The 25,091-nt window shown below is 41.5% G+C and overlaps 1 protein-coding gene across 1 annotated transcript in view; it reads left to right on the top strand.

The window, feature by feature from the left end:
• Positions 1 to 482: 482 nt before the first annotated feature.
• The window catches only part of DNER (delta/notch like EGF repeat containing), a 171,232-nt gene continuing 146,623 nt past the window's right edge, over positions 483 to 25,091 (top strand). Inside the window, exon 1 of the mRNA XM_072143361.1 lies at positions 483 to 737. Within this exon, the coding sequence (XP_071999462.1) occupies positions 615 to 737 (123 nt within the window). The 5' untranslated portion in view covers positions 483 to 614. The remainder of the gene's footprint in view (positions 738 to 25,091) is intronic.

The following is a 25,091-nucleotide window of genomic DNA, read 5'->3' as shown; positions in this document are numbered from 1 at the left end:
CCTCCTGTACATGAACATGTGCACATCACAGGACGCAAACAACAGATCTGTGGTCTGTTGTTTGAGGTCCTTATGTCATTGGCGTGCTAGGTTTTGCTCATGTGACAATGAAAGGAGAAGAGACTGCCACAAACATGGACAGGAATAGGACCTGCTCTGATTTTTGTGGCTTGGACAGATATATTATACACAGGGAAATGGAAAACTTCACTTAAGTTGTGAGGTATGATAGTGTCTCATGCATTGTTTTTTTTTTATTGCTGTCAGTCCTGTATTAGGTTCAGTGTGGTAGTGTGAACATAGCCTGACAAAGAGAAAAATGGAGATGTTCCTGACAACCAATCAGATTGCAGCTTGTAGTTTCACAGCGCTGGATAAAGCATGGGAGCTTTGATGTGATTGGTTATAATAACAGCGCGGTGTTCTCCTCATCCTCCAGCCGCCCCCGCTCTTGCCCTGTCCCGCCCCCCTGTGCTCCCCTCCCTCCCTCCTGTCAGTCAGCGGGTTGTGATGGTAACAGGAGCCGGCTGGTTGCAGCTCAGTGATCGCAGCATCCAGCACCAGGAGCGGGGACCACAAGCCGCCAGCAGCGGGACCAGCAGCCGCCCTTCTCCATGCCTCCTCCGTGCTCTCCCGCGCCGCTCCCCCATCTCCTCCTGCTCCTGCTCTCCGGGCTTCTTCTGGTCTCCTCGGATCTCCCCGGGGAACTGTGCGGAGGAGAAGCGTGCGACACACAGGTAATGGACGGTGAGGCAGGTGTGAACTGCTCTCTACACAGCACATACATGTACAGAGAGATAATACAATGTGCGGAGATTGTATACATTATCCTTCCATCTCTATCTATCTACATACATGTATAGGTCTATCTGATTATATCTTGTATCTATATGGCCATTCATATGTCCATCTATGTATCCATCCCTCCAATTATCTATGTGTCTGCCTCTAGCTATCTCATTGCTGTCATCACAATATACACAGTAGTCTATATTATAGATAAATACAGCTAAAAGCACAGAATTCACCAAATTGGATCTCCCCTGTCATGGACAGCAGTGAGGTAACCCCTATCTATCTATCTATCTATCTATCTATCTATCTATCTATCTATCAATCATCTATCTATCTATCTATCTATCTATCTATCAATCATCTATCTATCTATCTATCTATCTATCTATCTATCAATCATCTATCTATCTATCTATCTATCTATCAATCAATCACCTATCTATCTATCTATCTATCTATTATCTATCTATCTAACATCTATAAGTCTATATATCCATCCCTCCCATATTTATTTATTCTATGTTTCTTTCTGTCTATCCATCTTATATCTATAAGTCTATCTATTCAATCCATCCATCAATCCCATACCTATCCATCTTATATCTATCCATCCATCCAGCCAACCCATATCTATCTATTTTTGTCTATTTCTCTGTATCTATTTTCCTATCTATATATGATATATTGAATATGTATGTATATATTTATCCACTATTCACCTAATATAATCTCGTATCTATTTTTCCATATATCTATTTCACATTTATATTTCTTTATTTCGTTCTCTATATATATTTCCATCTCAATAAAATATATCTATCAACCTATCCAGCCATCTCTTATCTATCTATATCTCTTTTCATCGATGTCATACCTATCTATATTTATTATCTATCTTTATCATATTTTATTATCGGTCTATTATCTATCTCACCTATCCTTGTTTCTATCTTTCCTTCTTTGTTTCTATCCATCACAATAAGAGAATATTCTATGAACATATGGAGATATTTATAACAAAGTGCTTTCACCAGTCCCTACTTTCAATGATGTCATATGTCTGGTCGCATGGTTTGTATAGGGGCAGTTGTTATGACACCATATATAATATGTGACACTGTACAAGATTTGTGACATTGTACATAATGTGTTACACTGTACATGTGTAACATTGTTCATGATGTGTAACTTTGTACATGATGTGTGACACTGTATGTGATGTGTGACATTGTACATGATGTGTGACTGTATATGATGTATGACACTGTATATGATGTGTGACATTGTACATGATGTGTGACACTGTATGTGATGTGTGACATTGTACATGATGTGTGACACTGTATATGATGTGTGACACTGTACATGATGTGTGACACTGTTCATGATGTGTGACATTGTACATGATGTGTAACGTTGTACATGATGTGTGACACTGTACATGATTTGTGACACTGTATATGATGTGTGACATTGTACATGATGTGTGACACTGTATGTGATGTGTGACATTGTACATGATGTGTGACACTGTATATGATGTGTGACACTGTACATGATGTGTGACACTGTTCATGATGTGTGACATTGTACATGATGTGTAACGTTGTACATGATGTGTGACACTGTACATGATTTGTGACACTGTATATGATGTGTGACATTGTACATGATGTGTGACACTGTAAAAGATGTGTGACACTGTATATGATGTGTGACACTGTACATGATGTGTGACACTGTATATGATGTGTGACATTGTACATGATGTGTGACACTGTATATGATGTGTGACATTGTACATGATGTGTGACACTGTATATGATGTATGACACTGTATATGATGTGTGACACTGTACATGATGTGTGACATTGTACATGATGTGTGACACTGTACATGATGTGTGACACTGTATATGATGTGTGACACTGTATATGATGTGTGACATTGTACATGATGTGTGACTGTATATGATGTATGACACTGTATATGATGTGTGACACTGTACATGATGTGTGACATTGTACATGATGTGTGACACTGTACATGATGTGTGACACTGTATATGATGTGTGACACTGTATATGATGTGTGACATTGTACATGATGTGTGACTGTATATGATGTGCGACATTGTACATGATGTGTGACACTGTATATGATGTGTGACACTGTATATGATGTGTGACACTGTATATGATGTATGACACTGTACATGATGTGTGACACTGTATATGATGTGTGACACTGTACATGATGTGTGACACTGTATATGATGTATGACATTGTACATGATGTGTGACACTGTATATGATGTATGACACTGTATATGATGTGTGACATTGTACATGATGTGTGACACTGTATATGATGTATGACACTGTATATGATGTGTGACACTGTACATGATGTGTGACACTGTATTTGATGTGTGACACTGTATATGATGTGTGACACTGTATATGATGTGTGACATTGTACATGATGTGTGACACTGTACATGATGTGTGACACTGTATATGATGTGTGACACTGTATATGATGTGTGACATTGTACATGATGTGTGACACTGTACATGATGTGTGACACTGTATATGATGCGTGACACTGTATATGATGTGTAACGTTGTACATGTTGTGTGACATTGTACATGATGTGTGACACTGCATGATGTGTGACACTGTATATGATGTGTGACATTGTACAGGATGTGTGACATTGTATATGATGTGTGACACTGTATATGATGTGTGACATTGTACATGATGTGTGAAACTGTATATGATGTGTGACACTGTATATGATGTGTGACATTGTACATGATGTGTGACATTGTACATGATGTGTGACTGTATATGATGTATGACACTGTATATGATGTGTGACATTGTACATGATGTGTGACACTGTACATGATGTGTGACACTGTATATGATGTGTGACATTGTACATGATGTGTGACACTGTATATGATGTATGACACTGTACATGACGTGTGACACTGTATATGATGTGTGACACTGTATATGATGTGTGACATTGTACATGATGTGTGACACTGTATATGATGTGTGACACTTTATATGATGTGTGACATTGTACATGATGTGTGACACTGTATGTGATGTGTGACACTGTATATGATGTGTGACACTGTATATGATGTGTGACATTGTACATGATGTGTGAAACTGTATATGATGTGTGACACTGTATATGATGTGTGACATTGTACATGGTGTGTGACATTGTACATGATGTGTGACACTGTATATGATGCGTGACATTGTACATGATGTGTGACACTGTATGTGATGTGTGACACTGTATATGATGTGTGACACTGTATATGATGTGTGACATTGTACATGGTGTGTGACACTGTATATGATGTGTGACACTGTATATGATGTGTGACATTGTACATGATGTGTGACACTGTATGTGATGTGTGACACTGTATATGATGTGTGACACTGTATATGATGTGTGACATTGTACATGGTGTGTGACACTGTATATGATGTGTGACACTGTATATGATGTGTGACATTGTACATGGTGTGTGACATTGTACATGATATGTGACACTGTATATGATGTATGACACTGTACATGACGTGTGACACTGTATATGATGTGTGACACTGTATATGATGTGTGACATTGTACATGATGTGTGACACTGTATATGATGTGTGACACTGTATATGATGTGTGACACTGTATATGATGTGTGACATTGTACATGATGTGTGACACTGTATGTGATGTGTGACACTGTATATGATGTGTGACACTGTATATGATGTGTGACATTGTACATGATGTGTGACACTGTATATGATGTGTGACATTGTACATGATGTGTGACACTGTATATGATATGTGACACTGTACATGATGTGTGACACTGTATATGATGTGTGACATTGTACATGATGTGTGACATTGTACATGATGTGCGACATTGTACATGATGTGTGACATTGTACATGATGTGTGACATTGTACATGATGTGTGACACTGTATATGATGTGCGACATTGTACATGATGTGTGACATAGTGGCAGTGCCCCGCTGACATGTCAGGTGTAGATACAATGTATCCCCTATACGTTTCTCTCCTTGTAGATGACTCTTCCTTTGTCTCGCAGGTTGTGTTTTTGCCCTTGGGGCTGGTATATAATATATAGATTTGGTGATATTGATGGATATAAGAAGCTGTTGTTGCTGTGCAGGTTATGTTGCTGTGGTGCCTATTAGTCATTGTGCCCGTTAGATGATGTATTGGCTGCGCTGGGTATTGTGCCAGTGCTGAAAATACCCGTCACAATAACAGTTAATTTGTCACGTGGGTGAGATGTGTGAATGAATGGCTTAGTCATACACCTGTGATCGAATCGCACAAACCACATCATGGCTCACGTGTCGTGCTGCGCTGTGTCTCATATTGATGGACTCGGATGGTGCATGTAGGTCATTGAATTATATCGTCCTTCTACCTTGTTCTGAAGACACCGGAATCTAATGGCTGCTCTGCGCCGGCTAAACCCCAGTCAATAAAATTTTATATACAAGGAGATGGAAGCTCCTGGGCGCTCTCATCCTCAATTATCAGAGGCCCGGAAACTCAAAATGTGTTATGAGATTAATATGGAGCTTATTTTGGACCATAACAGCTTGTACATTAGGATACGGCTCACACAGTAGCGTATGTAACCCAAATAAATTCTACAAAACTGTGAGTGAGGCTTGTATTGGGGCTCGCACCCTGCTACAGCATGTAATACAGAGCTATCCCAACAGCTATGTTGCCGCTTATTGGACAGAAGGTCCACGTTTATCGGAAAGGTGCAGATTTACCCCATCTGTGTGATCCAATGTAGAGATCCTCCTCTGTACAAGGACTATATGGAAGGAACCCATCCCACAATCACTCTGCCTAGGAAACCTGTGTCTGATGGGCTCAGAGACCTAAACGAAGACCTGCCAACAGAATTTTACCGCTCACACCGTTTAGACCTGCTGGTAAAGGGTTAAAAGTCCTCCTTATATCACCTAATAGTATCTGCCACTGAGGGTAATTACTACTGATATGCAAATAAGTGAACAAAGAGTCACTTCTGTAGAGAAGAGTCATATTTTCTCCAGGTTTCCAGTGAACACCCCTCCTTTTTGACAGCTCTGTGTCTCTTCATAGCTCAGCCTTATCTCTGTACTGTGACTGTGACTATGTGTATTGTCCCTGTACTGTGACATCACTGTGTGTATTATATCAGTAATGTGACATCACTGTGTATATTATCCCTGTGTGTATTATATCAGTACTGTGACATCACTGTGTGTATTATCTCTGTACTGTGACATCACTGTGTATATTATCCCTGTGCTGTGACATCAATGTGTGTATTATATCAGTACTGTGACATCACTGTGTGTATTATCTCTGTACTGTGACATCACTGTGTGTACTATCCCTGTACTGTAACATCACTGTGTGTATTATCTCTGTACTGTGACATCACTGTGTGTACTATCCCTGTACTGTAACATCACTGTGTGTATTATATCAGTACTGTGACATCACTGTGTATATTATCCCTGTGCTGTGACATCAATGTGTGTATTATATCAGTACTGTGACATCACCGTGTGTACCATTCATGTACTGTGACATCACTGTGTGCATTATCCATGTACTGTGACATCACTGTGTGCATTATCCATGTACTGTGACATCACTGTGTGTATTATCCCTGTACAGTGACATCACTGTGTGTATTATAACAGTACTGTGATATCATTGTGTGTATACTCTCTGTACTGTGACATCGCTGTGTGCATTATCCATGTACTGTGACATCACTGTGTGCATTATCCATGTACTGTGACATCACTGTGTGTATTATCCATGTACTGTGACATCACTGTGTGCATTATCCATGTACTGTGACATCACTGTGTGTATTATCCATGTACTGTGACATCACTGTGTGTATTATCCCTGTACAGCGACATCACTGTGTGTATTATAACAGTACTGTGATATCATTGTGTGTATACTCTCTGTACTGTGACATCACTGTGTGCATTATCCATGTACTGTGACATCACTGTGTGCATTATCCATGTACTGTGACATCACTGTGTGTATTATCCATGTACTGTGACATCACTGTGTGCATTATCCCTGTACAGCGACATCACTGTGTGTATTATAACAGTACTGTGATATTATTGTGTGTATACTCTCTGTACTGTGACATCACTGTGTGTATTATCCATGTACTGTGACATCACTGTGTGCATTATCCCTGTACTGTGACATCACTGTGTGCATTATCCATGTACAGTGACATCACTGTGTGTATTATCCCTGTACTGTGACATCACTGTGTGTATTATCCCTGTACAGTGACATCACTGTGTGTATTATAACAGTACTGTTATATCATTGTGTGTACTATCCATGTACTTTGACAACACTGTGTGTAGTATCCATGTACAGTGACATCACTGTGTGTATTATCCCTGTACTGTGACATCACTGTGTGTATTATCCCTGTACTGTGACATCACTGTGTGTATTATCCCTGTACAGTGACATCACTGTGTGTATTATAACAGTACTGTTATATCATTGTGTGTACTATCCATGTACTTTGACAACACTGTGTGTAGTATCCATGTACAGTGACATCACTGTGTGTATTATCCATGTACAGTGACATCACATACTCACTCTACACCTTACGAGGTACACTCTCCTTTAACTAGTGGTCGCTGAGTATTGTGCTAAAGAATATGAAAATGAATGTGCTATTTTGTGGCTGTAGACTGGAGATTCAGGTCGCTGAAACCTGGTTTCTGTGATTTCCGGTGATGACGTGTTCTTAGACATTTATCAGCCAACATATTTGTATCCCATCTTCCATTGTACTTCTTTCTTGTGGAAACTTCCAACATCTTATAACTTGAGCTACTAGAGAGAAATGGAAAACATTGGAAAAATATGGAAAGAACACAGACATTGGGGCACATTTACTTACCCGGTCCCGTCACCCCGAGGTGCTTTGTCCGATGAGGATGAAGATCATCGCGATTCACTAAGATCGTGCGCCCGATATCCTGCTTCCCGCTCAGGTCCGCTGGAGTTCACCTTCTTCTTCCCGGTGTATGTAAGTGCATTGTCTTGCGACACAATTTGAATGCTAAATCCCGCACTTAGTCCGAATCAGTCGGGTTGTCCAACGGCCATTCCCCCTATTTGTGTTGCATGAAAGTCGGCAAAATCCAATCCCCAAAAACCCTTGTCAAATATGTCGCAAATCGGATATAGTCGGGAAACCCGGCGGAAATGCAGTGTGCAGACCCTTAGTAAATGTGCCCCATTGTGCCTCCTTTACTTACCCGGTCACTGGAGCTCACAGAAAGTGCATTGTCTGTCTATAATGCTGCGTACGACGATTCACTAAGATCGTGCGGCAGAAATCATGAATCTGTCGCTTCCCCGCTCAGCTCATCTTTTTGTGGTACATTTTAAACATAGGGTGGCGACACAATTTAAAAGTTAAATAGAGTGCATGGTCTGAATCAGTCCGATTGTGTGATGTCACGCCCCCTAATCTGTGAAGCATGCAAGCCAGCGCAGCTGCGCCACAAAAAGATCGCATGCGCCACAATCCCAGCGCAGACACTACTTAAATACCTGTGCAAGCCGTTTTAGCCCTGAAAAAGATGCACAGTCCGACAAAAGTGAACAGCGCGACCCTTAGTAAATGAGCCCCACTGTCTATTTCACCTGACGTTGATTTTGTTCAGTTTTCTGGAGGACGGTGCAGCCATCAGATGTGTTTCGCTCTCTTCCACCAGGACGTCACTTATCTCGATGCTTTCTTATTGAGCTCCTGCTATGTTCAGCGTGACTTGGAGGATGGAGGTCACAGCTGTGACAGTAACGTGATTGTCACTGTGATGTGATTCACTTTATCTGGAGTCCAGGCCGGATCAGAGAACTGCGGAATCTCATGGATCTGAAACGGTTAATATCCGTTTGGCGTCTTCGAATATAGTTTGCTTTTTGCAGAATTCCGAAGTTTTGGCTTTCGATCTCTATATCGGATATAGTTGGATTAATATAGACTTTGCCTTTTCAGCAATGGTTCACGTTTGATGAAAAGCTGATATATTCTTGTGTATCTAAAAAAATGAGTTATAAAAGAGGGTACGGAATTTACCTTCAATGGAATGTTATAGAAAAATCAAATGTAACCAGTACCAACCAGTTACCCACCCACTCTGTTCCAGCACCCCTGCATTGGGCGACCCCATTGGTCCTGCAGGCTCCACATACGTGATTAATATGACTACTGTAGCCAGATATTGGACCAGTAGTGGTGCTTAACTATAAGGCAGGTGACTATCAAGATCGAGATTGGCTGCGACAGTTACATAAATATGTACATGTACATAATCATAAACAACCACTGTATTTTTCGTACTATAAGGGGCACCGGATTATAAGGTGCACCATGAATAAATGCCGGCTAAAATATCTAGGTTCATATAAAAGGCGCACCGGATTATAAGGCGCACCTGATTGTATGGATGAATGACCAGCAGGTGGCAGACCTGTGCACAGTTCAAGGCAGCTGTTGTCTGTAAGTACGGTTCATATATAAGGTGCACTGGACTATAAGGTGCACCTTTGATTTCTGAGAAAATCTAAGGATATTTTGTGCGCCTTATAGTCCGAAAAATACGGTACATAGTATTTATAGGATGTGACCGTGGCAGTATGGTGGGGGGCACACTTGTAGTGGCCCTATGTTCTAGTACTTTACAGTTCTTTGTATATCAGTGAATTATCCTGAAGTCCAAATTACGTCAGGAACCCTGAAAAACCACATGGAAACTGGGACAGGAATAAACAAAAGAAAAGTTAGCATCTCCCGATACTTTGCCAAAGCATTGGCTCTATTGGGCCGGTATTGTTGGGTGGCATTGGACACTCTGCAGCCAATCAGTAGCATCACCCCATCCAGTAGCGCTGAAGAACCAAAACCCAATGGGGCAGATTTATCAAGCTGTCTAAAAGTAAGAACATTCTCAGTTGTCCCTGGCAACCCATTACAGCTCAGCTTTCATTTTACCAGTGCTCATAAATATTTTTAAGGGGAGCTGTGATTCTTACTTTTAGACAGCTTGATAAATCTGCCCCATTGTTACTGGGAGCTGGAACAGGGTAAGTAGACTTCTATTTGCTTCTCCTTGCCTCAACCCTTTTGGGGGGTTTATCAGGATTCTTGAAAAAACATTTCAAAAGCAAATTTCTTTTAATGAATTCCTATTATGTCACATGTTTTTACTTTCTGGTTGTAATTTCCTTTTATTTTACATTCTGTATGTGTATGGGGCGGCCATCTTTCCTGAGACAATGACAACAGCATTTAGATATTTGCTTTACAGCAGCCACATACACACCCATGGATAGGTCATTCACAGTATAGTGAGCTGGAAACCCCTTTCAAATGTCCGAATTTTTACCATTGAGGGTTTTCTAAGTGTGACGATATGCAAAGCCATAAGAAAAGATGCTACAGAATTGGATTTTTCACTAGAACAGAGGTATCGTCAGTCGTGGGGGCAGATCTTCTATCATTACTATGATATGAGTTGTATCCAGTACACACAGTTATGTACGAGGTAGGTTCTGTCGGTTTGTTCTTAAGATGAATTTGTATGTAAGTCAGAACTGTATATTTTATAATTGTAACCCCAGACAAATTTTTTTGGATTTTATAAATGTTGGATTAACAATAAAGCTTCATTGCAGACACATGTGATAACTGTTACAGCTGATTATTGTAGCCCATGGCTAAAGTACAGAAAATTCCCAACATCCAGAGGTCCGTTTGTAACTAGGGGTCGTCTGTAAGTCTGTTGTTCTTAAGTAAGGGACCTCCTGTACATGGAAGAGATTGGTTCTGCAAAGTGTACAACCTACTATAGTAGACATCTGCGCCTGTCTGGTGCTGAAGCAGTTAAATCTATTATTGTCATTAAGAATTCTGCTGACCTTGATGATTGTCTATAGGATCCCGGGTTCTGTCTATTTATAGAACGTTCCGGCTTTCTGGAAAAGCTGCCCGGTACAGTTAGGTTTCAGTCTCAGATGTGGGAGATGAAAGGTAGATCTTACAGGGGTAGCTGGGGAGTAGAGCACTTCCCCGGGAGATGGGGGGATATCGCCGGCTTTTATCCGTGTCAGTGTAGTACAGACGTAGAGACTTGATTATACTCCGTCTTTTAAGTCAACTCCAGCGAGGCCTTGTGACGGGAACTAACAAGCCGCTGTTATTATTTGCCTGGCCCACGCCGATTTCACATATCTAGAGACAAGGCCAGCAGCGGGCACGGCTATGCTATCAAGACACGGCGTCTTTTCATGCCCCAACCTAGAGAAATCGTATTAATAAGCGCAGTCTGACGCGGTTTAGATTGCTCCTTCCTTTCATTCTCCCTTCCTCCTTATTTCTGCTCTGAGTTTTTCTTATTGATTGAACGTCCTCCTCCCACCGTCTCTCATCACGTCTCCGGAGGAAGCCGTCACCCTGATCATCCCTACGTAACTTGGCGTCATTACATCTAATGTTACTTTCATACAATACAAGCAATAATGAGTTCTCATAACCATAATTGCCATATTCATATATAATGAAAAGAGCATAGTTGGAAAATAAAAATCTTTCTTTTTACAATGATCTTGCAGAATTTTAGCCGCTTGCTGAGCTTTTCTTAAGTGCGAGGTTGGAGCTATAACATTTCAATAGAAGAATATGGAACTATAACCATTGCCGCTACAGAAGCCACTGTTGCATTTGAGGGTTATGAGAACTCTGGACCAGTCATGAGCTATAGGAAGTGCTCCCATGACCCTCGAGGTTCAGCTTGATGGTTGTCCTAAGCACAACCATACATTTAAAGGAAATCCACCATCAAAATCCAGCATGATAAACCAGGGATCTTACTCATAGATCCAGGCACCGTGACTTCTTATTTTTTTGTTATCAATGGCCTCCGTCTTTCTAAAGTCAACTTTAAAAATTATGCTAATGAGGGCTCTGGGGGTGTTACCAGAGTCCCTCTGTTCTGTAGTTTCCCAGGCTGTTACACTTTCTCATCCAACTTCCTTCTCCTTCGGGCACTTTCCCCCACCCTCTGCCTGATGTAATCTCGCACAGTGGGAGGGGGAGTGCTTCTACTCAGTGTAACAGCCTGTGGCCATGACCCCTGGAGTGATCTATAATAGATGGAGTCCCTTATTCCCTGTGGAACAGCCACCCCAAACTATAATCATGATTACAGCAGGGACTCCTTGTATGATATATGACTATACAGGCAGTCCCCAGGTTACATACAAGATAGGTTCCATAAGTTTGTTCTTAAGTTGAATTTGTATGTAAGTCAGAATTGTATATTTTATAATTTTAGCTCCAGACATTTTTTTTTGGCTCCAGTGACAATTGGATTTTAACATTTTTTGCTGTAATGGGACCAGGGATTATCAATAAATCTTCATTACAGACACCTTACAGCTGATCATTGCAGTCTGGGACTATAGTAAAGCACCCAGAGAGCTTCACCAGAGGTCACAGTGGGCAGAAAGGTCCGTCTATAACTAGGGGTTGTCTGTAAGTCGGGTGTCCTTAAGTAGTGGACCGCCTGTAGAGCATGGAATCCGGTCCTCTGCACTGTGGTTGGTCCTTAAAATCTGGGCATTACATGGAGTGACCACAGTCATCTGCTTGCCACATTGTGCATCCATTGGTCTGACAAGGATGGACGATATTTTAGCCGTGCACGATTATCTTATGGTAGTCACTATGTAAGCTGTCACCTTAAAGGGGCATTCTCATCTGGGCATACACATTCAATTTAATTAATCTGCCATATAAATATAAAAAATTTACCTGTGTGAAGATAATTTCTCATAAATGTAGTCATATGGTCCCTTAGAAACAAGACTGTGTCCTTAGACACGTCCACCTCTGCTGGAGGGTTTGCACAAAGACACAAAGGGGCTTATTTACTAAGGGTCACAGATCGCACTTTCGCCGGACTGTTCATGGTTTTTGGGATTTGCGCAGCTTTGACAAGTATTTTGCAGGGGATTGTGTCGCACATGATCGGATTTTGGCTTTTATGCAACAGAAATAGGGGGGTGGGCTGTCGGACGATCTGACGGATTCGGACTGAGTGCGGAATTTGACTATTAAATTGGGTCTCGAAACAATTCGCTTACATGCACCGGGAAGAAGAAGGTGAACTCCGACAGACCTGAACGGGGAGCGACACATGCAGGATATTGCGTGCACAATTGTAGTGAATCGCGGCACAGTGCATGATCGTGGGAACAATGCACTTTCGGTGAACTCCTCGGACAGGTAAGTAAATGAGCCCCAAAATGTTTTCTGTAAAATCAAATGTCTGGGAGTTTCTGCAGATCCTACAGCCATCCTGTGGTAATGATTGCTGAAGCCAGGTGGTTGGGCAGGATTCTATAGCGCATGTTTGGCCACCGCTGCCAGAGTGTGAGGTGGTCGTATCCAAGGAAGCTATCTTATTTCTAAGGGACAACATGGCGACATTTATGAGAAATTATCACACAGGGACATTTTTTTTAATAACATCCAATTGAAGAAATGTTTACATATGGCAAATGAATTAAATTAAATGTGAATACCCAGATGGGAATACCCCTTTAAGCACGGTGGCCGACATTTACAAAAAACAACGCAATATGTGCAGGATTCAGGATTTCTGGTGCATGTTCTCCATGAATCTGGAGATCCCTACTCTGCTCCGGCAGAGTGTACCAAAGTTTTTGGTGCTCCTTTAACACGGGGCGTGTCCCCTACAGTGCAGAAATTTGTGTTGCAAGAAGAAAAGTGCAGCCGCGACACAAAAGGGTTGCGTGTGACACAAAAGTGGCGCGGACACTTCTTACATACCTGTGCAAGCAGTTTCCATTGAAAAGAACATGCAAAGTCCACTAGAAAACTGGTGCAAGGACCTTAAAGGGAACCTGTCACCAGGAGACCCATTTTTAGCACTCCCCCAGTCCCCACAGAGCATAGTACATACACTGTCAAAGTATTTTTGTATGAAAAATAGCTTTTACAGAAAAAAAGATATGTTATATTGTACCTTTCATTAGCATCTGCTGTGTGACTAGGGAGTTGCCAAATGGGAGGGTCTGGAAAGGAGCATTTCCCCCCACCCTTGGGAAACATGTGACCTTTTCAAATATATGAATAACTCCCCTCACTCGGGATTGGCTGTAGAGGAGCAGGGGGCGTCGCTAAGCCAAGTGATGGGTGTTTTCATATTTTTGAAAAGGTCACATGGAGAAGCTGTTCGCCAAGGGTGGGGGGGGGGGGCTGCTCCTTTCCAGCCCCTCCCAAAAGGCAACTGCCTAGTCACACGGCAGATACTAATGAAAGGTACAATATAACATATCTTTTTTTCTGTAAAACCAATTTTTAACACAAAAACACTTTGGCAGCGTATGTACTATGCTCTGTGGGGACTGCGGGAGTGCTAAAAATTGGTCTCCTGGTGACAGGTTCCCTTTAATAAATGTGGGCCTGGGTCTTTTTGTAGCGGATATTCAGGTGGAATCTGCCTCTCTATTATTTCAATGGTTGTTTTGCAATTGCTAAAAATTGTATGATATGCCTCAGCTGCCACATTGTAAGACAATGCATTCAGTTCACCCCTACAATTAATCGAATGGAAACCAATGAACATACAAGATGGTTCCTTCCCGCGCCTTTGTGTGCGTCTTTCATCATGCTCACCGCTGTGAGAGGCGTACTCTTTGGATGCCTAATAGTTTGCATTTTGTACTTGTTTTTCCCTCTGCGATACGTCTGCAAGAGTAATTGCACATGACTTATTTTTAATTACAATCTAATGGAAATGGCAATTTAACGAAACCCAGGCGGGAGCGGGAGACGTTGCGCATCTCCTTGGAATAAGTGTTTTGGGGCTGTCTCTGATTAGTTGTGACAGTGCGGCGGAGTGAAGAGATGTAATTTCCCACCTGTTTTGTGACAATCGCTCAGATAACACAATGAGGATTATTTTAGACACAAAGCTTTGTTCCCTGCCTTAATATACAGAGAACATCGTCTGATGGAGAAATGTAGAAATATCATGGCACACGTGTCATTCAGGAGAATGACTGTTATGGCTTTGTACATCATTCTGGGTTTATTCCTGAAAAGAATTCCCCTATTCATATTTTCCTGATATATTTGGAGCTGTTTAGCTCCTTAAAGACAAAACTATTTTGGGTCTGCAACCTGAAAACCATGACCATATGTATATTTCTATTTATATAGCAATGTGAGGACTTATTTTTGCAAGATTTGCTATATTTTTAATGGCTTTATTCTTGGAAATGTAAAATTTTTAATGTTTAGTCATTTTTTGGTGAAATAAATAGCTATTTTTATGAAACTTATAATGTATCATAAATAACACGACAAACCATTATTGTCTATCAACAGACAGGGACAGCGGCGTAACTACAGTTATAGCAGTCATAGCAGCTGCTATGGGGCCTACAGTGTCAGGGGGCCCCGGCATCCTGCCTGACACACAGCTGTATCAGCAGTTAAGAAATTTTGGGGGATGGAGAGGGGTATATGTGTATATATGCTGTATGACTGTGTGTGTGTATATGTGATGTGTATATGCTGTATGTTTGTGTATATATAGTATGTGTATATGCTGTTTGTGTGGTGTGTGTATATACACTGTATGTGTTTTTATTTGATGTATGTCTGTATATGGTATAGTTTGTGTGTGTGTTTGCTGTATGTGTTTATATGTGATATATACACTCACCGGCCACTTTATTAGGTACACCATGCTAGTAACGGGTTGGACCCCCTTTTGCCTTCAGAACTGCCTCAATTCTTCGTGGCATAGATTCAACAAGGTGTTGGAAGCTCCTCAGAGATTTTGGTCCATATTGACATGATGGCATCACACAGTTGCCGCAGATTTGTCGGCTGCACATCCATGATGCGAATCTCCCGTTCCACCACATCCCAAAGATGCTCTATTGGATTGAGATCTGGTGACTGTGGAGGCCATTTTAGTACAGTGAACTCATTGTCATGTTCAAGAAACCAGTCTGAGATGATTCCAGCTTTATGACATGGCGCATTATCCTGCTGAAAGTAGCCATCAGATGTTGGGTACATTGTGGTCATAAAGGGATGGACATGGTCAGCAACAATACTCAGGTAGGCTGTGGTGTTGCAACGATGCTCAATTGGTACCAAGGGGCCCAAAGAGTGCCAAGAAAATATTCCCCACACCATGACACCACCACCACCACCAGCCTGAACCGTTGATACAAGGCAGGATGGATCCATGCTTTCATGTTGTTGACACCAAATTCTCACCCTACCATCCGAATGTGGCAGCAGAAATCGAGACTCATCAGACCAGGCAACGTTTTTCCAATCTTCTACTGTCCAATTTCGATGAGCTTGTGCAAATTGTAGCCTCAGTTTCCTGTTCTTAGCTGAAAGGAGTGGCACCCGATGTGGTCTTCTGCTGCTGTAGCCCTTCTGCCTCAAAGTTCGACGTACTGTGCGTTCAGAGATGCTCTTCTGCCTACCTTGGTTGTAACGGGTGGCGATTTGAGTCACTGTTGCCTTTCTATCAGCTCGAACCAGTCTGCCCATTCTCCTCTGACCTCTGGCATCAACAAGGCATTTCCGCCCACAGAACTGCCGCTCACTGGATGTTTTTCTTTTTCGGACCATTCTCTGTAAACCCTAGAGATGGTTGGGCGTGAAAATCCCAGTAGATCAGCAGTTTCTGAAATACTCAGACCAGCCCTTCTGGCACCAACAACCATGCCACGTTCAAAGGCCTCAAATCACCTTTCTTCCCCATACTGATGCTCGGTTTGAACTGCAGGAGATTGTCTTGATCATGTCTACATGCCTAAATGCACTGAGTTGCCGCCATGTGATTGGCTGATTAGAAATTAAGTGTTAACGAGCAGTTGGACAGGTGTACCTAATAAAGTGGCTGGTGAGTGTATATGCTCTATATGTGTGTGCATATGTAATGTGTATATATTATACGTGTGTATTTGACGTGTAAAGACTGTGGGTGTGTATCAGAAGTATATATACGGTCTGTGTGTATAAGATGTGTGTATACTGTATGTATAAGTGAATATAAATCTGCATAATTGTGTGTGTGAGTGTATAAATGTGTGTGTGTAAGATTATTAAAAAATGTGCAGTGAAGAACTCAGGTGTATGTATATAAGTATATAAATGGTTTGTATATATCCCTCACTCCCATAAAATTGACCGAAACCCTCATCCTCTAGATATTCTGTTCTTGTGATCTTTTGTGGATAGAAGATAACTTGCTTACTTGGTACAACCTCTTTAGTTTTGCCACTTAACAGAATCAAAGTGAATGAACAAAAGAGAAACATAAATTGTTAATATCTGGCGTCTTCTAGGTACACATGTACACAGCTTTTGTACTCGGCAGGTAGGTTGTTCCAAACATCTTTGAGAACAAACCACAGATCTTGTGTGAATTAAGGCTTGGTCAAATCCTGCTGCCTCTTTATGTAATCTCTTCTAGCACCTCTGTACTATACAGCAGCGTCCATAGTTTTGTCTCTTCTCTTTATACATTCTCTCTTCTTTACATCCTCTCTTTACCCAATACTGTTATTTTCTTTGTGTTCTTCCCTATCTGACCTTCTCTTTAATAATAACTATCGTGATGTATATAGCACCATCATATTCTGTAGCACTTCACAGATTATGGGGGGACATATACAAACAAAATAAGATAGGCCCTGTTTAGGAACAAGCTCTAGTAGGAACGAGCTTATATTCAGCAATGTATATGTTATGCAAATGTTTACATTTACATATAGGGATATGGGTGCTCTGTATATTACATATATGAAGCAGGGGAGCTACACAGTACGTGCCTACGGCTGGAAAGCTTTGCTCCGAAAGCAATGATCATAGCCATTCCTAAAGAGGTTGAATTGTGATCGTTTGTTAGCTCAAGTGAAATACACTAATAATAAATCCGTATACCAATTCATGCCGAAAAACATCTCCCCTGTGATCTCTGTCAAATGCAGAGTTGAAACGTTTCCTATGGCGGCGCAAGCAAATCCGGAGGTTTTACAGGCACATCCTGAGATCTGACAATGATATTTCATTACTCTGAAGATGAGCACAGGCAATCCGTGGATAGGAAAATGTTACCCCAGATAGAACAGATCTTATTGATGGCAGCCAAGAAATGTATTAGGACTAAGCAGAGTTATTTACGGCCCGACGAGACACATCTGTTACACGTACAGAAAAGAGTCGTAGGGGAGGCGGAAAGATGGGAAGTAGCAAAATGTAACGGAAAATGGGCAAAAACATTATTTAAGGTACTCGGTGCAGTCTTGTAGTCAGATTCTTTGTAGTTTTTTTTACAATTTTTTCCTATTCACGTGAATGGGGCGTGCAAAACAAATGGCAAGAAAGTACTACTACAGCAGGGCTCCGATATAACCACACACATGGATGCTCCAATGGGTTCATGTCCACGGCTGTAGGTTCCACCATCCCGAGCTACTGCCAGAGTCATAAAATATAGAGCAGGTCCTATTCCTGCTGCAGTTTGCACCTCTGGCAGTTGTTTTCTATTGTCATGGGTGCATGGCCATTGTTTGCGCCCAAAGAACTTCATAGATCTTGTGCAGGAAGCCTCATGGGGATTGTCTTAGCAGGCCTCCTTTTCAGGCTTACGGAGATGCACGTGTAACTCATAAGGCTTTTGGTTTGAATTTGTTGCTGATCCTTTTGCTGCTCAGTTAATATTTCATGTCTTCCCTTTAAGGGGTTGTACGGCCACTCACAGGAAAAATCAAGTTTTCTACTATCCATAGGATATGGGGATAGCTTGCTGGTTGGTGGGGGTTTGGGTCTAAAGTAGGACTCCACAGTCTGATACGACTCTGTAACAACTGTGTCAGCGTCATATTCGGTCCATGGTGTGTGTCTGAGGAGGTGCTGATTTTATTTCTGTGTCTCGCATAGCATGAGCATGGGTTTACTTGCTGTGCTGCTTGATTGTTTCTTTCCTGCAGCTTAGGTTTGGACCAGCATTAGTTAACCCATGGTGATTGCCAAGCTTCTCACTCCTCACCTGCTCTGTGCTGTCTGGATCTCTAAACTTTGGCCTACTTGCTATTGGGGATGGGTCTTTGAGATGACATAAATACATTCCACCTACTCTTCAAGAGTATTCTTATTAGCTCCATACCTTCCTTATGACCTGTGTTCTTGACTTCTATTTTCCTGACTTTATCTTGTTTTTCTAACCTTTCTCCTGTCCAGTGATTTTGTACCGCGCTGCCAGCTCTGTCGACTTCTTTTATCTATTTTGTTGGTTTCTTGTGTTCATGCTTTGCACTTTGGCTTAGGGAAGGGACTACATTCTAGTTGTCCCACATCACCTAGAGACCAAGTGCCATCACAGAAATTTAATTAGTGATTTACACTCCTTGCTTTGTCACAGCTTTCATTGATACCAGCACCTGAGGACACCAATAAAGCAAAAAATAGAAGAAATTTGGATGATCATTTTAGCTTCCCTCCAGGGTCCCATAAACAGGAAGAATTGTCAGGGCCGGAGCAAGAGCTACAATGATAATCCAGGTCTGTCCACACCTTCCCACTCCTCCAGTAGTCCCAGGTAGAGCTGTCACTTTAAAATAGCAAGTCCTGGGCCATCTAGGACCGAAGAAAGATACCTGAGTCATCTCTGGTGATGACCTGGGTGCCCACAGAAAGGGCTCTGAGTGCCACCTCTGGCACCCATGCCATAGGTTCGCCACCACTGACCTAGGGTGAGACAAGTATGTAGGGACTTTGGTGGGTTCAGTGTCAGGGCTCACTGTCTTCTGTGTTCCTGTGTCTGCTGCCCGGATTACAGACTATTATCTATAGTGATAAATCTGGTGCAGCATAAGACTGTCTAGTCTGCATTGGTCTTTCCCCCAATGTGAATAGAACTGTAGTGTATATAATATTTTATAACTATTTGTATACTCTACTGGAGTTGTAATGTAGTGTCATGATCCTGCCTCCCCTCCATCCTCTGAAGGTCAGTATATAAAGTATAAATCACACGTCATGTTATATCAGGAATAGCAGTGACACAGATTGATGGCCTTCCCTGTACAGTCCTGAGGAGGTTTACATGTAACAGTACAGTCAGCTCTTTTACGTCTCTCACAGTCAGCAGTTCACGCATGTTCCTTCCCTCACAGCTAAAAAGCTTGTATGTTTTTGCAAACCTAGCATCCCAAATCCCAAATATTGCAACTAAAATATGAAGGCGTTGCATCTTGAGAGGCGACGTCTTCAATCTTCCTCAAGGCCTTTGCCAATTGGAGATTGATGTCTGATACTTTATTACGTGACAGCGAGGTTACAACGCCTCCAGTGTAAATCCTGAAGTATGGAGCCTATTTGGACGCTACAGGCCGCCATAAACGGCCATCTGTAACCTGCAGACTGACAGGGACTCGGAGATCATATGGTGGTTAATTTCGTGTTTCTGTCTCGAAAAATAACATATATTACACAGTTTTGTGTTTGTCTAGTGCTTGTATCTTGTTATTTTACAACAGATGCACCACGATTGACCACACTATAAAGAGACTTTACTTCTGGTGAATAAAATTTATTAGAATAAATGAATAAAAGGAATCAAGTGCCATGTGTTGTTGTTGTTGTGGATGCCGGTACCTCCAGGTTATGTTGCTTCTACAAGCAGAAACAAATTAGCCACAGATTCCCATTGAACTGATGGTTTATGATTCATATCTATGTCTCAGTGTACACCAGGTACCAGCACAAGACTCTCCGATGTGTCTCAGACAATGGGTAAACATCTATGAAATATTCAGGCCTTGTAGTAGTCATTTACCTTTCCTATGCAGATCTGCTGCAGGGATTCATTATATAGCGTCTGGGTAATGAAATATTTAGTAATGTATATGCTACAATGATTCTCCACAACTTGCTGAGCTTTCAGTGCAAGGCGATGTGTAAAGGCCTGGAAAATATGTGACTTTAATATTATACAGTCTGTACATGAGTCCTGCAGAGTTCCCTGCAGTCTGCAAAATCTTTAATGATATCACATTTTTATTAAAAAAAAAAAATCATAAAGCCCCGATGCAGAGTTTACTTAATAAGCCGCCCGTCTAATGTAAGTGATGTTCCCTTTGTCTCCTATATTATGTAACTGCAGTCGGCTTGTTTTCTCCACTGTATATTACTACACTGCGTTATGTATTATTGCTTTCTGATGGCACAAGATGAAGCATGTGTCTATCCTAATGCAGGACGACATTACTTGTAAGTGAGTAGTATCCAGCAGGACCTATTGCTGATGTCCGTGGAGAAATGTTGCCCGACATAAGCACATTTTCCTAATTCTGAACCTGCATCTTTTGCATGTACAAATGTCTCCACTTTGTCACAAATATTTAGCTAGAATTCTGCAATGATCGTTTGTTTTTGTGATCTGTGGGGGTCCCAGCACTGAGACCCTCACTGATCAGCAAATTATGCCCTATCCCGTGAATAGGGCCTAACTTTTGTTCGTGTGCAAACCCCTTTAAAGGACATCTACCACCAGCATGAAGGATTGTAAACCAAGCACACGGACATACTGGTGTGTGCCGCCTCTGGTAGGTTCCACTATTCTTTAAGCTTCCAATGCCCTTTTTTTTTTAAGTAAAAAGGCTTTAATAATTATGCAAATGAGCCTTAGGGGCTCCAAGCTCAATTAACACATTAAGACAAGGAGCCCTGAGCCCCTCAGGCTCATTTGCATAATTTAAAAGCCAGGGAATAAGAAGCTAAGAGTGCAGATCCTGCCAGAGGGGGCCCACACCAGTATTGTCAGTGTGTTTGGTTTGTAAACCCTTTTAAACAGCCTTTGCAGGATTTGTTTGGTTACTAACTCCAGCTACGGAGATTGGTCTCCCTCCATGGTCGGCTTCGGATGGTTCGGAAAAGCAAAGTTTATTCTATTCTTCTTTGGCTCCTTCATTATTGGAGGGGGTCCAAGAGTTTGTCCCAGTAATAAAGTGATGCATATAGCACTGATTTACCATCACTTTATACGGTGGGAATTGCCCTTTAACATGGTCTCGTAACTTTAATTACTTGAGCTTCCAGAAACATTATTTTTCAGAATTGCCCAACCTTGTAAATTGCCTGAGACACCTCACTGCAGGCACATCCCCGGCCGTGTGCTGGATGTCAGAATTATGTATCCCATGCCTCTACCTCTCATCTTCTGCAAGCATTTAATGAGTCGGGAGATTGTTTTAGACGTCAAAATAAGCATCTGAAGAATGTACTAATCTTCTTAAAAAATAAATGAGTGGCCTGTTCCGAAAACGCGGAAACCCCTCAGAGCTGTGTATGTAATGAAAATGAACCGCTGTTTTTACAAGCCTCTGACAAGTTATCAGATGCATGGATGTCATGTGGGAGCCATGGTAGACCAGCGCTGGGATAGACATGATAAATTAGTAATGTCCTTCACACTGTGGATGGGGATTATCTCGCCAAGAACAATACTGGAATATACTGACAGGTCGTACCAAAAACCTAAAAGAGCATGTTCAAACTGGGTCACAGTAGGCAGTCACAGCCCGTAGGGGTCAGCAGTGAGCACTACTAGGATAAAGAACGGACATATACAAAATATATAGTTCTGGCAAATATGACAATGTGAGAATCCGAAACTAAGTCAGAAGGGCTCTGGGGGGAGTGGGGTGTTACCAGGGCCCCTCCATGTTGTAGCTGCACAGGCTGTTAGACTTCCCTGTTCTTCCCTCTCTACTGCAGTGAGATAACATTAGGCAGAGGGAGGGGGAAATTCAGAGGGACTAGGGGGAGACATCTTAACAGCCTATGAATCTGCAGCATGGATGGTCTCTGGTTACACCCCACAGAGCCCTTCAGACTCATTAGCATAATTGTAAATATATATAGTTGTTTTTAGAAGGAAGGAGGCCATATATAACAAATATAAGCAGATTACCATAGTCACGGGGCCTGGATCTATGAGTAAGTGCCCCTGGTTATCCATACTTGATTTTGATGGTAGATTTCAAAGACGCATCACTCCCAGCAGCCGTGACCAAAATAACCTGCCTGAAAGAGAGAATATGTGCTAGAATTGTGCTACAACTTTAGAATATGTTCAGAGAATCGGTGAGGTATGTGTCCGACAGATTGAATGAACTTGAAAATATAAAGAAAAATCTCTTATTTTACAACAGAGCACCACGACCATTCATGGCTTGCCAGGCACAGATCCACACATGTTCTGGTGGCTGAGCATTGTATTGCATATTGATTTGAGCTGCAACACTATGAACAGAGCTGGGCCTGGTAAATATTCAAATAGATGTGACCCTTCATTCAGCGGATTAGTCCTCTTAAGAGATGGACCCCCTCTGACATTACTTGTTCACACAAGGCAGTAGACAAATTCTAACTGCTGGAGGGGAGGAGCTGCTGCTCCCTGCTCACTCTGAAGGAGGTCATGTGACACTCTTCTTGTGTGGTTAGCAGGAGAGCTGTGTCTGTGCAATTATAGATGCATAAGTCTCTTGCAAAGAATAGTGAGGTAGAAGGGATTCCCTATTCCGTATATATGTCCATCCACCCCAGTCTGTGATTCTGTAGAACTTCTCTCTCTGCACCTAATGCTGCGTCATACATTCCTCTCTGAAAACCTACCCCCAGCCTTCACGCTCTGGGCACTATCTTCACAGCAGGGAAGCTGTTAAGTCTTAGTGCTCACAAATCACATATCACATACACTTCATGCAACTATTTCACTGCATCTACTAATTATTCAATGCTATATATTCCTTCTTGTGTCAGCTGTCCAGCTGCCAGGCTAGTCACTATATAGATCCTGTAAGGACAGAGTTAAGTGGATTTACTTGTAGAAATCTTACTGGATTTGCAGTTAGTTCAGTTACTTTCAAAATATTTCTCACCGGAGTTACTTAATTAGAGAACACAAAGCATAATGGGAAGTGAGGGCAGCTTATTGACTCAGCTTTAGGGTAAAGACAGGAAGAAATTAGTCTCCGCCCTGTTTACTACTGCTGAGGAAGATTTCTTACTAGTACCTTCAGCAAATCTGGAAAGAGAAGGGCCACCAGCACAATATGGGCATCCTTCTGTTTGTTTTGAAAGGGGGAATCACATATAACAATCTAGGTTAAATCTGGATGAAATCAGTTACACCTTAATAAAATGATGGAAACTAATTTTCTAGTGATGTGAATCTCAAGAATAAGCCATAAAATGAATGCGGTTTATAGTAATCTTCACGTACTGTTCTCTATAAAATACAGACAGTTATATTGGACTACTCATAGATTTCATTAGTTTAGGAGTCATTGCCTTATTGACTGAAGAAAATAAATGAAAGCATTTTTATCAAGGTTTTGGGAGAAATTGGTGTTTCTCATACACGTTTTATGTGTATGTTTATGTTTCTTTATGTTTTCCCCCTAAAAAGGTATGAAAACTTTTTTCTATTATAAATATATTTCCAACACCTCTGCATGTACCAGCAATATTAATGACCAGTAATTTAACCCCATCAGCTCGTCCCTACATGCAGGTTTTTAGACCCCCCCCTCCCTCCCCCAGGGCCATTTACCATTTTTTCCAATATAAGTTCCCAATCTGTCCCCGATGGGAACACATAGTTCTGCAAAGAAGCCACAGAAATAAAACATTTCTGCAAAGTTGCTTCACTTTGTTGCGTATAAAAATATAACTATAAAAATATGACTTCAAAAGTGTTCATAAATTCATTGGATTTATTAACTACAATAAAGTTCTATCAGCAACACATGAAAAGATATGATAACGGGATATGTAATGGGGAATAGAGCTGACAATATTTTGGAGAAGATACGAGCGAGTGCTAGAAGGCAGTAATCATATACTTTATAGTCATCACTTTCTCCACTGGGAGCCTTACTGAAAGACTCTCATACAGAGTCAATGGCAGGAAGGTACATACGGCTCTCAGGAGAACATCTCACACCTAACTGGTTCGCATTAGGCATGTGGCCGGTACAGCATAAATTGCAGAAGAAGAT

This window comes from Engystomops pustulosus, chromosome 3 (assembly GCF_040894005.1).
Source record: "Engystomops pustulosus chromosome 3, aEngPut4.maternal, whole genome shotgun sequence".
Lineage (NCBI taxonomy): Eukaryota > Metazoa > Chordata > Amphibia > Anura > Leptodactylidae > Engystomops > Engystomops pustulosus.
The sequence above is the reverse complement of the archived record's forward strand: the minus strand, read 5'-3'. Positions and strand labels throughout refer to the sequence as shown.